Source organism: Phacochoerus africanus, chromosome 15 (assembly GCF_016906955.1).
Source record: "Phacochoerus africanus isolate WHEZ1 chromosome 15, ROS_Pafr_v1, whole genome shotgun sequence".
NCBI classification, from domain to species: Eukaryota; Metazoa; Chordata; class Mammalia; order Artiodactyla; family Suidae; genus Phacochoerus; species Phacochoerus africanus.
In genome coordinates this window covers 91,080,063-91,095,367 of record NC_062558.1, presented here as the reverse complement: position 1 = coordinate 91,095,367, position 15,305 = coordinate 91,080,063, and the positions used below count along the sequence as shown (strand labels likewise).

The following is a 15,305-nucleotide window of genomic DNA, read 5'->3' as shown; positions in this document are numbered from 1 at the left end:
TCTTGAGTTCATCCTTAAAAAGCTGCTAGGACCATTCTGCAAAATAGAGCTGTTAGCAGCTATTTTTAATATCACATGCTGATGGCCTCAGATTATACCGGGGTATAAGTATCTATCATTTTACTCATTTTTTGTTTCATTTGTTACAAGAGGACACTATAAATTTTTTTATATTATTCATATTTATTTGAAATTTTTTCATAGCTTAACATTGATGCCAAAAAGAAAATTAAAACCAAGCTCCCTGCAGGTTAATTTAAGTGATTATTTTGGCACGTAGTTGTGCTTGAAGTTGGAATTTGATGCTTTTATATCATACTTGGAGTCAGTCCACACACCCTATTAGATTTGTGATTTATTCTCCTCTAACTTGTGATGCAAGAAGAGTTCACTTAAATCGTGAGACACAGTTGTCTAAATTTGTGAAGATCTTGGGGATAGTGAAGTCTGGAGACAGTTCTGTTTAAAATAATCTTTTGTTGGTAATTATTGATGTTTTTAAGGTCAAGATTAATTTGTATTTCTGAAAATTTCATTTGTGTATAGTCTAATATTCAGTGCGAGGAGAAAAATTATAATAGAGATGATGGAATTCTACACTCTGAAAGAGTCTATAGGGGTCACCTGAGTCACTTCGTCACTGCATAGATGGGAAGAATTCAGGCAAGAGAGTCAAGTGGTATGGCCAGAGTAATAAAGCTAGACTGCAAAAGGGTGAGCCCTGAGCTCAGGTCTTTGGTCTCCAGTTCCAGGTTGTATGACACATGATTTTGTAATCATGTGTACCCCAACAGAAACAGATATGAATTGGTTCTCTTATTATCCAGGCTCTTTTTGGTAGATCTGTCAAACTTAGATCTATGAGATGAAGCAGAGAAACAAAATGGTCTGTGAAGCATTTTAAAAATATACTCTGTAGGGAGTTGTATTTTAAATGTTTTTATTAACATTTTATTTTCACAAATGGCAAATGACTAGCAATGTTATTTATGTTTGTAAGAAGGAAATAAGACTAATAAAGGACTTTTCTTTGGTCTCTCTCTCTTAAATGGGAAATACTTAAAGCCAAAATTCATTCATACTTAAAGATAAGAAACAGTACCTCTTGGTAGAGGAAGATGATGATTCATCAGTTTCCATTTTTATATGTAGTTTAGGTTAATTAGGAACCTTTTAAAATTGAGTGTACTGAAGCTTTAATGTATGCATAAGTTGGTTGAGCAGTTTTAATTAAAACATCTCTATTCTGAGATCAGTTTACTTTCAACATTCCAAGATTAATGAGGCGTAGTCATGGTACCTCACATGAGTATGTTGTGGGTACTCAATAAATATTAGCTTGGAAATTAGGAAATAGTTGGTATTTTAGTATCCCATATGGTATTATAATATCTTATATGCTTTCCCATGTCTTGGGGATACTTAGCTATTTCAGATTTTCTAGTTAATTTCAAATTTAAAAAATTAAACACCTCTGTGTGTATTTATATATATATGCATGCATCCTACGCACATACATGTGATTTTCTTCTGAAACAGTGGAGCTTAAGTTACACATCTCTTTTTCCTAAATACTTCAGTGTGTTTTTGCTTTTCTCTTATGTAAACACATCACTGATACTAAATTCATAAATGTTAATTTTTTTCCTTCCATTTTTGACTGCCCCGCAGCACATGCAGTTCCCAGGCCAGTGATCAGATCCAAGCTGCAGTCATTACCTAAGCTACAACTGCAGCAATGCCAGATCCTATGCTCAGCTGGGGCCTGAACCTGCAACCCAGCATTCCATGATACTGCTGATCCCACTGAGCCGCAGTGGGAACTCCTTAATATTTTTATCTACTCATCTATGATCCAATTTTGTCAGATGCCCTAATCAAACCCTCAGTAGCCTTTCTATCCTCAGATTCAGGTATTGTGTTGTCAAGTCTTATAGCCTCCTTTTGAATCCAGAATATTTCCATAGCTTTTCTTTGACATAGTGGAAGAATACAACATTCCTTGAGTTTACCTGCTGTTTTCTCATAATTAGATTGAGCTTATGTTTTTTTTTTTTTTTTCTTTTTTAGGGCCACACCTGAGGCACATGGAAGTTCCCAGGCTAGAGGTGGAATCAGCTGCAGCTGCCAGCCTGTGCCACAGCAACAGCAACGCCAGATCCGAGCTGCATCTTTGACCTACATCACAGCTCACAGCAACTGCGGATCCTTAACCTACTGAGTGAGGCTAGGGATCAAACCCACATCCTCATGGGTACTAGTTGGATTCGTTTTCACTGAGGCACAACGGGAACTCCTGAGATTATACATTCTTGATCAGAGCACTACATAGGTGATAAAGTCTGGAGGCACTTGGCCCCATTGGTAATGTTAATTTTTGATCACCAGTCAAGATGTTATCTGATTTTTCCACTGTGTAGATAGAGTTTTTCCCCTCCCTTGTAGTTAATAATAATAATTGGTCTGTGGGAATTTGAGACAAAATTTCCCTTATTAACTTTTGCCTGACCTAGTCTTTACCATGATGGTTGCAGAAAGAGCATTACCTGGTTCCAGCACTCCCTCCAGACTTAGAGTTAGTCTCTGGCTTTCTCACATGAGCAAAAGCCCTTCTTTCTTGCCTGTACTTATTATGTAGTATCATTTTGGACTCAGGAATTTATAATTTTTCAATGGCTCACAATTTATTATTATACATAATATTTTATTGCTTAGCTTGTCTAGATGTGGCTAGTTGGGAGCTCCTTCATACTGGTTTCTATGTCCTTGGGACAAGCACCGATCAATTTTCCCATTCTTGAGCACTTCTTTATTATCTGGTATAATAAAACATTCTCAGTTTGTCTTGTACCTATCCTGTTGCGACCATAGAATGATGTATTTCTTTTAGGAATCCAGCTCCTTTTAGAAGGAATGAGAAACCAACATCTGGGCACTAGGTATGCTTATTGCTACTGAGGTATCTTCTTTGGGGTAATTTAAAATAGTTTGGGAATTGCTTCACCTGTACTACTGTGGGAAGCAAATCTAATAAAAAGACTGGGATTTGTTTGCGATTCTTTCCTCCTTGCCTAGGACTGAGGGCATATTACTCAAATGCTGTGTTCATAAAATAAGTTACTTGGATTAGTTCTTACTTTTATCCTTTGCTTTTTCCTTTCCTTATAGGACTACTCTTTTAAAATTAGGCTCATTTGTTTTAGTTTGCTTTCTATTATAGATTCCTTCCTATTCCCATTCTTTCATTAACATTTCAAAAATCAAAACTATATTTATCTTCCATGTTTTAGTTTGATTCCTACCTCCCCTTTTATGAAGGAAGATGTGTAACTAGCAAAAGGACATTTATTATACCTGCTTTTGAAAATAAATTTTGTCTATTGAGGTTAAGACTATATAGGAACTTAATTTGTGGAAATATACTCCAGGCTCGGTGATTTGTAAATTTGATTCCTGGGGACAGTGATTCTCAGTGATTTTCCCATTCCAGCACACCAGAGATAGTGTATGTGCTTCATGCTGTAGTGATTGGGTAGAGGTGGGAGAGCAGGAGGGATGAGGGTGTTTGCTCTAACCCATTCGAGAATGCTTGCATCCTGTAGGGTTAATGAGAACAGTAGAACCTCCCAAGTACATTCATTGGTCAGGGAAAGTCAGAGACTCCTTTGATACCAAAAACCAATGGCTATGTAAAAGATAAAATAATTAAATAAAGCCAGCAAACAAAAATTTTAGTTCTAGGTTAATATAAGTGAAAAAAAAAAAAAAACTTTAGTGCCTTGGCTCTGCTGCCTCAAATGCACCTTCCTTTGTCTTCCTGCAAACATGTCTATGTGGGAATTCCATGGCTTAATGATATTCTCAGCAGCTTGTCTGAAAAGTCACACAACTGGATGATTTATACTCATCCTGTATTTGCTACTTCTAATAACGTGTATATTAAGTGTATAAATCTTTAATCCAGGATAAAGCTATGGCACACCAGTGATAATTTAGCTGTTAGAAAGAACTAAAGGTATCTTACTAGAAAGTGTCATGATATAGCTGTTTTTTTCTCTTTGGTACAGCCTTAATACAGATACTGGCAGCTGCTGCAGCTGAGCGAGATGTGGTTTATTTCACCTTTGGGGACTCAGAATTGATGAGAGACATTTACAGCATGCACACTTTCCTTACTGAAAGGAAACTGACCGTTGGTGAGTAGGGAACAGTCTTGACACTTGGTATCTAGATGGATTATACACCGTTCAGGAGGAGCACTTGTTAAATCTGGATAGATCATAGTGGATAGGAAAAATTCAAAGTGTGACTCTGGCGGGGGGCGGGGGGACGGACAAGGTCTTAGAAGGGCAACATTCGCAGGATTTTTTTTCTGGTGAAGTTTCACCCTCCATTTTGAATTGAGTATGTCAGCTTAATAAAGCCAAGAAGTTGGAGTTTGTGTCCATTTTTACTTTTGTGCATACAGAAGACTGAAAGAGGGGAAGGTATTAGGGGATAAGTTCAAACCTAAGAGGCCTCTGAGTCATGTTTATTAGACATGACAACATGCCTCATCTACCATGTTTCAGCTGGACTGAAAGGCCTTGCTATCATGGGAGTTAAATGTAAAATTAGAGTTGCCATGAACTCCCAAAATGATCCATGGATGATGTACTATGTATAGCCTGTTTTAATTATGAGCTTAGTAGGTAATTTCTTTAAGGTTTTTTAAAATGTTTATATCAGGAAAGCCTTCTAGGCTTATGAAATTCATGCTCTCCAGAGTTCCCGTTGTTCCTCAGCAGAAATGAACCCAGCTAGTACCCATGAGGATGTGGGTTTGATCCCTGGCCCTGCTTAGTGGGTTAAGGGTCTGGTGTTGCTATGGCTGTGGTGTAGGCTGGCAGCTGCAGCTCCAATTCGACACCTAGCCCAGGAACTTCCATATGCTGCACCTGGGCCCAAAGCAAAAAAAGAAAAATTCATACTCTTTTCAAAAGCCAAATTTGAACATGTGGTTTTTTGGTGGGGTTTGTTTGTTTACTGTCTTTTAGGGCCACACCCACAACACATGGAGGTTCCCAGGCGAGGAGTCCAGTTGGATCTGTAGCCAGAGGTCTATGCCACTGCCACAGTAGCAACACAGTATCTGAGCTGTGTCTGTGACCTGCATCACAGCTCACGGCAATGCCGAATCTTTAACCCACTGAGCAAGGCCAGGGATCAAACCCATGTCCTCATGGATGCTAGTCGGGTTTGTTAACCACTGAGCCATTATGGGAACTTTGAACATGTTATTTAGATTAAGATAAAACTAGAATGTTTGGGGGAGTTCCCATCATGGTGCAGTGGTTAACGAATCCAACTGGGAACCATGAGGTTGCGGGTTTGATCCCTGGCCTTGCTCAGTGGGTTGAGGATCCAGCATTGCCATGAGCTGTGGTGTAGGTTGCAGATGTGGCTCAGATTCTGCGTTGCTGTGGCTCTGGCGTAAGCTGGTGGCTACAGCTCCAATTAGACCCCTAGCTTGGGAACCTCCATGTGCCGCAGGAACAGCCCTAGAAAAGGCAAAAAGCCAAAAAAAAAACAAAAAAAAAACACTAGAATGTTTGGTGGCAGTTTTATTCATCTTCGCACCTTGATGTATAAATTGGTCTGGCTTTCTACTCTTCAGGAGAAGTGTATAAGCTGCTGCTACGATATTATAATGAAGAGTGCAGAAACTGTTCCACCCCTGGACCAGACATCAAGCTTTATCCATTCATATACCATGCTGTTGAGTCCTGTGCAGAAACCACCAACCAGCCAGGACAAAGGACTGGAGCCTGAGGAGCCAAGTGACTAGAACCTCCTTGCACCTCTCACCAGAAACATCTTTTTTGAACTGTCAGCTGTAACATACAAAATGACTTATGTGTGTATAATCCACATCTCTAGGCAAGGATGCAGTCTCTTTCACATATATGCAGTTGTCAGTTTGTTCATCCAAACCACCTCCATCCTGACTTACATTGATTCAGATATATCGTTTTTGATTTCTCTTTGTCTTCATTTTTCAATTTTTCTTTTGCCCATCAGATTTCTTGTGAAATTTTATGAACGGTTGTGCTCAGCCTGTTAGGTCTTTTTTTCATGCCTATATATTATAAAACTTGCCTCTGCAGCCAGCAGATGCCAGTGATACCAGGGGAGAAGTTGAAATCCTAGAATCTGTGTAACTGGGTCTGCTAAAGGTTTCCTTGTGAACCTTCCCCCACCCCTTGTTATACTGCATTGATGGAGTTTTTGATTTTTGAAAATTTAAGAGTTGGGATTTTTTTCATATATGTTATATAATGTAGATCTCCTAGGTTAAAACAGTTTTGTATTTAAGACAGTAATTTCCAGAAAGTTATTTTAAGACATCACCTTTACCTGGAATGATCTGTCTCCTTTTCCTCTGGTCATCACTGATGCTGTTTTTGGAGACTGATCAAGATGGAAGGAAATGTAGAATAAAAGAGTTTCCCAAATGGTGTTTGAAAAACAAACAAGATTTAAGAGACTTGAAGGATCTTTTGATTCTTGGGGTGTTGTTTTTTTTTTCTTTTTGGATTATTGTTTGTTCCTTGGTGCTTGAGGCATATTCTTATAACCAAAGTTTAGGAACTGGGAACTTCATGGTGATTTGTACATACTGAGGCTTGTCTGGTGTTCAAAGGTTATATAATTAATAAATTTTCCTTAACAAATCATTTGTCAGAAACATATCATCTATATTTTATACATATTAAAGTGTGTCTATATCCAAATAAGTTCTAAATAAAACTGGAATTGTCAGAAATGATTAGGTTTAGGCTTTATGGGGGGGTAGTTCTGCTTAAAATTCTTTATTTACAATTATGTTCACTTAAAACTGGCAACAAATAATGACACTTGGAAGTTGAAGTAAAACCCAATGCCAGTTACATTTGAGAGTAATCACAAAAGCCTTATTTAGATTTCTAAAGTGATTCTAAACCACATTGTTGAAGTTCTAGTTTATAGTCAACTTCTAGGAAAAGATATTTGCGATCAATTCTTTTTTTTTTTCTTATTAGGGCCACACCTGTGACATATGAAAGTTCCCAGGCTAGAGGTCACATCAGAGCTGCAACTGCCAGCCTATACCACAGCCAGGCCAGATCCGAGCTGCGTCTGCAAGCTACACCACAACTCACTGCAACGCCGGATCTTTAACCCACTGAGCGATGCCAGGGATCGAACCCACATCCTCTTGGATGCTAGTTGGGTTCCTTACCACTGAGCCACAAGAGGAACTCCAAATTCTAATATTAATAGGCTCTTAAGTAGATTGTCCAAACTCCTGATATCAGTACAGCCAGGGAAAAACACTGGGCCTTGGCAAACATGTATAACTGGTTTGTTTTTTTGGTTTTTTTTTTTTACTTTGTTTTCTGCCTTTTCTAGGTCCGCCGCTCCCATGGCATATGGAGGTTCCCAGGCTAGGGGTCGAATCAGGGCTGTAGCCACCGGCCTACGCCAGAGCCACAGCAATGCAGGATCAGAGGCGCATCTCTGACCTACACCCACAGCTCACGGCAACACTGGATCCTTAACCCACTGAGCAAGGCCAGGGATCAAACCTGCAACCTCATGGTTCCTAGTCGGATTCGTTAACCTCTGAGCCACAACGGGAAATCCCATCTATACCTTTATATAGAGATTGAGACGTTAATGGAATTTGGCACCTGAAGTCGGCCACTTGTCACTGAGGAAGTTCTTTACCATAGTAACTGAGATTTTAAAATCTGAGTCCAACATGTCTGACTTTACCTCTACTGGTACTAAAGTCTTCTCTTTCCTTCCCCACCCATTCTGTGCTTTGGTTAAGCAGTCATGGTATATTTCATTTCTTTTTATCTCCATATTCTTTCCCTCTTATCCAGACCCAAGACTAAGGGAAAGTTCTTTCAAACACTTCATGAATAGTTTAGGAGGTTTATGTGGTACAGAAATCCTTAAATCCAGGTAGTAAGAGCGCTCAGCCCAATATTACTGAACACAGAATCCAAGAATCAGCTCTTAGTGTTGAACACGGTTAGTGACCAGACTGCCTTTACTCACTGTTGACGGGTTTTCAAGAATTAAAAACTGCTTACCCCTTTGTCCCAGTACATTCTTGAATTGGGACAGTTTAATCAGATTGGAATGTATAGCAAGGCCTAATGTCCAGGAAGGTGGAGAAAACATGATTACTTTGTTCTTAAAGGCCCTCTGTAAAAAAACGGGGAAAAACCAGACATTAATATTTGTATCTATTTTAAGACATTTAACAGCACCTTTCTGTTCTCTTTCATTTGGGGTGTGTTGTTTTATTTCATGTTGTTTACCCTTCCCTTCTTTTATCTATTGAGGCATGAAAGGATGTGTTTAGAATTCTTAGGGTTTTTTGTTTTTTTAACCCGCAGGACTTGGAAGTTCCCAGGACAGGGACTGAATCTGAGCCACACTGAGATGTCTAGGCTGCAACCACACACCAGATCCTTTAACTCACTGCGCCAGGCTGGGGATTGAACCTCTGCTGACACAGACAACCTGGATCATTAACCCACTGCCCCACAGTGGGAACTCCCTTAGGTTTTTAATATAACTCACTTGCTTTTCACTTTCTACTTAGGTCACTCAAATGTACAATAACAGTTTCAGGAAGCAATGTGGAGTAATGGAAAGGGCATGAGATTTTAAATCAGACATGCTGGGTTCAAATGCTAGAAATATCCCTAGCTAATATTTAACTTTCTTTAAATAAATTGCTGATAAAAAATATAAAGCAATGAGGAGTTCTGGTCGTGGTGCAGCAGAAACGAATCCGACTAGGAACCATGAGGTTGCGGGTTCGGTCCCTGCCCTTGCTCAGTGGGTTAAGGATCCGGCGTTGCTGTGAACTGTGGTGTAGGTCTCAGATGCGGCTCGGATCTGTCATTGCTGTGGCTCTGGCGTAGGCCGGCGGCTACAGCTCCGATTAGACCCCGAGCCTGGGAACCTCCATATGCTGCTGGTGCGGCCCTAAAAGGACAAAAGAATATAGAGAGTGCGCGTGCATGCAAGCAAGAGAGCAATGACCATAGGGTCTGGCACATTGTTGGTCCTTAATGCCACTATAATGTTATAGTTGACCAGGAAACATTCTTGGGGCACCTACTATATATTAAGGACTGTGCTAGTTGCTTTATATGTTTTAGCCCACTTTTCCAGTGGGCTAACATATGCCCAGAAGTTAGGGAATACCATCGCAAACACTAGTTCATTATGAAAAGAGAGTGACTTTGTCATCTGGCAAAGGTCTGACACTCTTGTTCTCTACCAAGTTCCTAGTGCAGCTTATTCTTCATCATTAATGACTAGTTATCAGTGGGGTATATTAAATGGTCTCCGAATTATCTCTTTTCTTGCTGGCTGAAGTGACATTAGAGGCAGGCAGATCAGTATTTAAAGGGAGACTGAAAGGAAGATGTAACCAAGCTCCAAGACTGTTATGTCAGCTACTTAACCAATATATATTGCTTTGGCAACCAAACACTGAGTGAGTCATCCCGCTCCCAAGAATATGATGGAGCAAAGACTTCATTGGATTACAGTCTTAAAACCTTCAACAGGGAGTTCCCGTCGTGGCGCAGCGGTTAACGAATCCGACTAGGAACCATGAGGCTGCGGGTTCAGTCCCTGCCCTTGCTCAGTGGGTTAACGATCCGGCGTTGCTGTGAGCTGTGGTGTAGGTTGCAGACGCGGCTCGGATCCCTTGTTGCTGTGGCTCTGGCGTAGGCCGGTGGCTACAGCTCCGATTCAACCCCTAGCCTGGGAACCTCCATATGCCACGGGAGCGGCCCAAGAAATAGCAACAACAACAACAAAAAGACAAAAACAAAAAACCTTCAACAGGAAGAGAAGCAGTTGCATAGATACTTACCTGTTTTCTTCCATCTTCCCCAACTCTGTGTGGCTGCATGGATTCACAGCTTTTCTCTGATGTAGGGATGAAATGAATCCTAGTATATCCACTTTAAAGACAAGCAGAGATTTAGAGGGGCTATACTTCTCTCAGCCCTGTGGATCCGTGCCAATCCTTTGTCTGGAGGGAAGGGAAAGACTGGCCATTCCTGGAACTTCCTGGAAATTGTGCTCAGAATATTTCATCCTGTCCTTTGGGGACTGAAGTGGGTCCTAAGGGGATACTTACTAGAACAAACGGCCAAAATCCACTGATCCACTGCTGCCCTTGGTGGCCACTTCAGAGTCCCCTTAGGCCCTCAACAGATTCACACACATCTACTGAGCTCTTAGAGCAGAAGGTTTCCCAAAAAAGACAACCAAAACTGTTCATTTGATAACAGGTTTTATTTTTCCTATTTACACATAGGGTTAACATGTCATGATTTTGAACTTGAGGATAAGGAGAGGTCTGTGCTAATGTTTACATGATTTTTCTAGGAAGAGAGTAAAATTCTGATTCCCCTATCACCACCTCTTTAATATACATGCTCTCACTTTAAAAATCTGTAGTGTGTCTTAGGCATTGGATTCACGTTTTGCATGTAGATTTGTTATTACACATTAGGTGTTAGGCGTGTAGAGATGGTCACTAGCATGAGGTACTTTCCAAAGGTAAAGAGAATTCTGGCTACATTTTTCTTTCTTGCCAGGTTCCTGAGGTCATGTTTCCTGGTGTTCATTCCCTTTTCCTAGTTTCCATCTTCCCTCAACAGAGTTTGAATCAGGGAAGATGTTTGGAAGGTTCTGAGGACCACTGTCCTTCCATTCATTCATTTATTATTTACGGACACTTACGAGTGCCTTCTCTGGGCAACCCCTGACTCTCTGGTCAGGGATGCAAAGATGAATGACTTGGCCTGTGCACTCAGATCTAAACTGAGGCACAGGGATGGGTAAGTGATATAAAACCCTACAAACAGCATTTTCTTCTATCTTATTCCAATTCAACCTAGAAACGTCATTTGAATTTTTATGCTAACAATTTTGAAACCTGAATAGACACCCGCACCATGTTAATTCACTGGAATGTTGAACTCCCTCATACAACTTTCTCTGTTGGAGAGATGTATAAACAAATAGCCTAACTTGTGATATTAAGAAGGGCTACCTAAATGCCTTTTCTTAATGTAGGAGCTGACATTCAGCTCCTTGCCATCTTCATTCCTGCAATATTGAGTGCCTGCCTTCTCAGTTCCACTGGTTCTTGGACTCTGAGAAAGTAGCACTGGAGGCTAAGGAGTAGATTTCCTAATGGAAATGTTACTTTTCCCTATAGTGAGTCCAAGCAGGGCAGGGAGGTCAAGTTTCTTTTATTTCATCTGGAATTATATCACCACAGTCTGAATACTATACGTTTTATAGGTGAAAAATTAGCTTATACTTGGTATCAGTTTAAAAAAATGACTTTTGATATCAAAATACTTCAAAATATGGGAACCTTTGGGGATACAATAATAAAGGGGTCCTTGGTGGTAAAACAATGGAGACCATCATGTCAGAAGACTGCATCTTCTATCAAGGTTTGTAAACCTATAAAGTTGGTCATTAAACGTCAGTATTTGCAGAAGAATATCTTCACCGTAGAATTGATAATACCCTCAAAAATATACCCTGATCTGCTCTCAAACATGCCTGAAGCATCTTCATAATTTTGACCTCAGAGTATTTTATTCATTTGGTTCCACGGATGTCATATCATTCATTCTAAAATGAACATTTCTTTTCACATTGTAGCATCTGAAAACCAAATACTTCTAAAAATTGATGGATGTCATAATTTACATTGCAGTATTTTTTAATGGTACATAAAATAAAGGTATATTTATAACCTCTGAGAGCTCCTATGGTGGTTCAGCAGGTTAAGAACCCAAGACAGTATCCATGAGGATGCAGGTTCAATCCCTAGCCTTGCTCAGAGGGGTAAGGATCTGGCAATGATGCAGACTGTGGTGTAGGCCTCCTGCAGCTGCAGCTCTGATTCAACACCTTGCCTGAGAACTTCCATAGGCCACAAATACAACCATGGTAAAAAAAAAAAAAAAAAAAAAAAAAACTATGGCATCTTATATTTGAGGAAACATGGTAATTAGAGTGCCAACCATACACCAGTTAGTTTTAAGCTCTGAAGCTATAATTGTGACCAAGATAGACTGGGTCCTTGTTACCCAAGGTTATATTGTGGTAGAGAGCACTAACAAGATCCTGTAATATGATTTAGACTGGGTGGTCCGGAAATGTCTTTTAAGGAGAATTTCAGTCATATGCAAAAATAAAGTAGGAGTTCCCCTTTGGCTCAGTGGGCTAAGGCTCTGGTGCTGTCCCCGCTGTGGCTCTGCTTACAGCTGTGACACAGGTTCAATCTCTGGCTCCAGATCTTCTGTGTGCCACAGGTGCGGCCAAAAAATAAAGTAGGGTATTAAATCTCCACATATGTATATATCACCCATCTCCAACAATTACCAATTGATAGCTAATGTCACTTGCTCTATATTCCTACCTATTACTCACCCCAACTGTTCTGAAGTTGATTCCAACAATATATTTTATCTGTAAACCAATGCCTCTAGGAGACATTAGCACAATCTCTCTCTCTCTCCCTATCTCAACACCCATATGCTAAAATCATAGAAAAAGACTTCTTATTCCAAAAGATGGAGTAGAGAGATTTACCTATCCTTCCTGCTAAGTATAGCTATAAACCCTAAACATGACATATAAAACAAACTTAAGACTCTGAGAGGGGAAAGAGAGAAGGCAGACTGGCAGGGGAATTCTGGGAACCAAGAAATAATACCATGATCAGTTTCCTGGATTTTCTTACTGCTCATACATCCTATAGGGATTACTGAAGAAGACAACCACCTGGAAATTCTGAGTACAGAGAAGAAAGGCCCCAAAAAAGACTGCTCTCTTTAAGCAAAGGACCAGGAAAGTGGCAGCCTATAAGACAAAACATTTTTTGGCGGGGGGGGGGGGGGGGGGGAGGCTATGCCCCCCAGCATGCAGAAGTTCTGGGGCCTAGGATCAAACCTAAGCCACAGCAGTGACAATGCCAAATCCTTAAACACTAGGCCACCATGGAACAGCCAAAAATCTTAAATTTTTTTGGTGCTATTTCCCCAACACAATATTTTTCCGCTGTACAGCATGGTGACCGTTACACATACATGTACACATTTTTTTTCTCCCATTATCATGCTCTGTTGTAAGCATCTAGACATAGTTCCCAGTGCTACACAGCAGGATCTCATTGCAAATCCATTCCAAGAGCAATAGTTTGCATCTGTTAACCCCAAGCTCCCAACCCATCCCAGTGCCTCCCCCTCCTACTTGGCAACCACAAGTCTATTCTCCAAGTCCATGATTTTCTTTTCTGTGGAAAGGTTCATTTGTGCCTTATATTAAATTCCAGTTATAAGTAATATCATATGGTATTTGTCTTTGTCTTTCTGGCTCATTTCACTCAGTATGAGATTCTCTAGTTCCATCCATGTTGCTGCAAATGGCATTATGCCATTCTTTTTTATGGCTGAGTAGTATTCCATTGTGTCTCTATACCACATCTCCCTAACCCAATCATCTGTCGATGGACATTTGGGTTGTTTCCATGTCCTGGCTATTGTGAATAGTGCTACAATGCACATGTGGGTGCATGTGTCTCTTTTAAGTAGAGTTTTGTCTGGATATATGCCCAAGAGTGGGATTGCGGGGTCATATGGAAGTTCTATGTATAGATTTCTTTTTTTTTTTGTCTTTTTGCTATTTCTTTGGGCCGCTCCCGCGGCATATGGAGGTTCCCAGGCTAGGGGTCGAATCGGAGCTGTAGCCACTAGCCTACACCAGAGCCACAGCAACGCGGGATCCGAGCCGCGTCTGCAACCTACACCACAGCTCATGGCAACGCTGGATCGTTAACCCACTGAGCAAGGGCAGGGACCAAACCCGCAACCTCATGGTTCCTAGTTGGATTCGTTAACCACTGCACCACGACGGGAACTCCATATGTATAGATTTCTAAGGTATCTCCAAACTGTTCTCCGTAGTGGTTGTACAAGCTTACATTCCCACCAAAGGTTCAGGAGGGTTCTCTTGTCTCCACACCCCCTCCAGCATTTGTTATTTGTGGACTTATTAATGATGGCCATTCTGACTAGTGTGAGGTGGTATCTCATGTTAGTTTTGATTTGCATTTCTCTAATAATCAGTGATGTTGAGCATATTTTCATGTGCTTGTTGGCCATCTGTATATCTTCTGTGGAGAAATGTCAATTCAGATCTTTTGCCCATTTCCCATCAGGTTGTTGGGTTTTTTGCTGAGTTGTATAAGCTGATTGTATATTTTAGAGATTAAGCCCTTGTCAGCTGCATCATCTGAAACTATTTTCTCCCATTCTGTAAGTTGTTGTCTGTTTGTTTTCTTTTTGGTTTCCTTTGCTGTAGAAAAGCTTGTCAGTTTGATTAGGTCCCATTGGTTTATTTTTGCTTTCATTTCTGTTGCTTTGGGAGACTGACCTGAGAATACATTTGTAAGGTTGATGTCAAGAGAATGCTTTGCCTATGTTCTCTTCCAGGAGTTTGGTGGTGTCTTGTCTTATATCGAGGTCTTTCAGCCATTTTGAGTTTATTTTTGTGCATGGTGTGAAGGTGTATTCTAGTTTCATTGATTTGCATGTAGCTGTCCAGGTTTCCCAGCAATTCTTGCTGAAAAGACTGTCTTTTCCCATTTTATGTTCTTGCCTCCTTTGTAAGAATTAATTGACCACAGGCCTTGGGCTTTATTTCTGGGTTCTCTATTCTGTTCCATTTGTCTGTATATCTGTTTTGGTACCAGTACCACACTGTCTTGATGACTGTGGCTCTGTAATATTACTTGAGGTCTGGGAGACTTATGCCTCCTGCTTGGTTTTTCTTGCTCAGGATTGCTTTGGCAATTGTGGGTCTTTTGTGGTTCCATACAAATTTTTGGATTGTTTGTTCTACCTCTGTGAAAAATGTTGTGGGTAATTTGATAGGGATTGCACTGAACCTGTAGATTGCTTTGGGTGGTATGGCCATCTTTACAATATTGACTTTTCCAACCTAGAAGCATGGAATATCTTTCCATTTCTTTACATCTTCTTTAATTTCCCTGATTAATGTTTTATAGTGCTAAGCATATAAGTCTTTTACCTCCTTGGTCAGGTGTATTCCCAGGTATTTGATTTTTTGGGGTGTAATTTTAAAAGGTATTGTATTTTTGTATTTCTTAAGTTTCATTGTTAGTATACAGAAATGCGACTGATTCCTGAATG

The 15,305-nt window shown here is 40.3% G+C and overlaps 1 protein-coding gene across 3 annotated transcripts in view; it reads left to right on the top strand.

Moving 5' to 3' along the window:
- The window catches only part of PARG (poly(ADP-ribose) glycohydrolase), a 141,728-nt gene extending 135,012 nt beyond the window's left edge, over positions 1-6,716 (top strand). For all 3 annotated transcript variants that reach the window (XM_047762746.1, XM_047762747.1, XM_047762745.1), the window contains exons 17-18: positions 4,068-4,196; positions 5,657-6,716. In XM_047762746.1, coding sequence (XP_047618702.1) covers positions 4,068-4,196; positions 5,657-5,811 — 284 coding nt within the window. In that variant the 3' untranslated portion in view covers positions 5,812-6,716. The remainder of the gene's footprint in view (positions 1-4,067; positions 4,197-5,656) is intronic.
- The last annotated feature ends 8,589 nt before the right edge of the window (positions 6,717-15,305 follow it).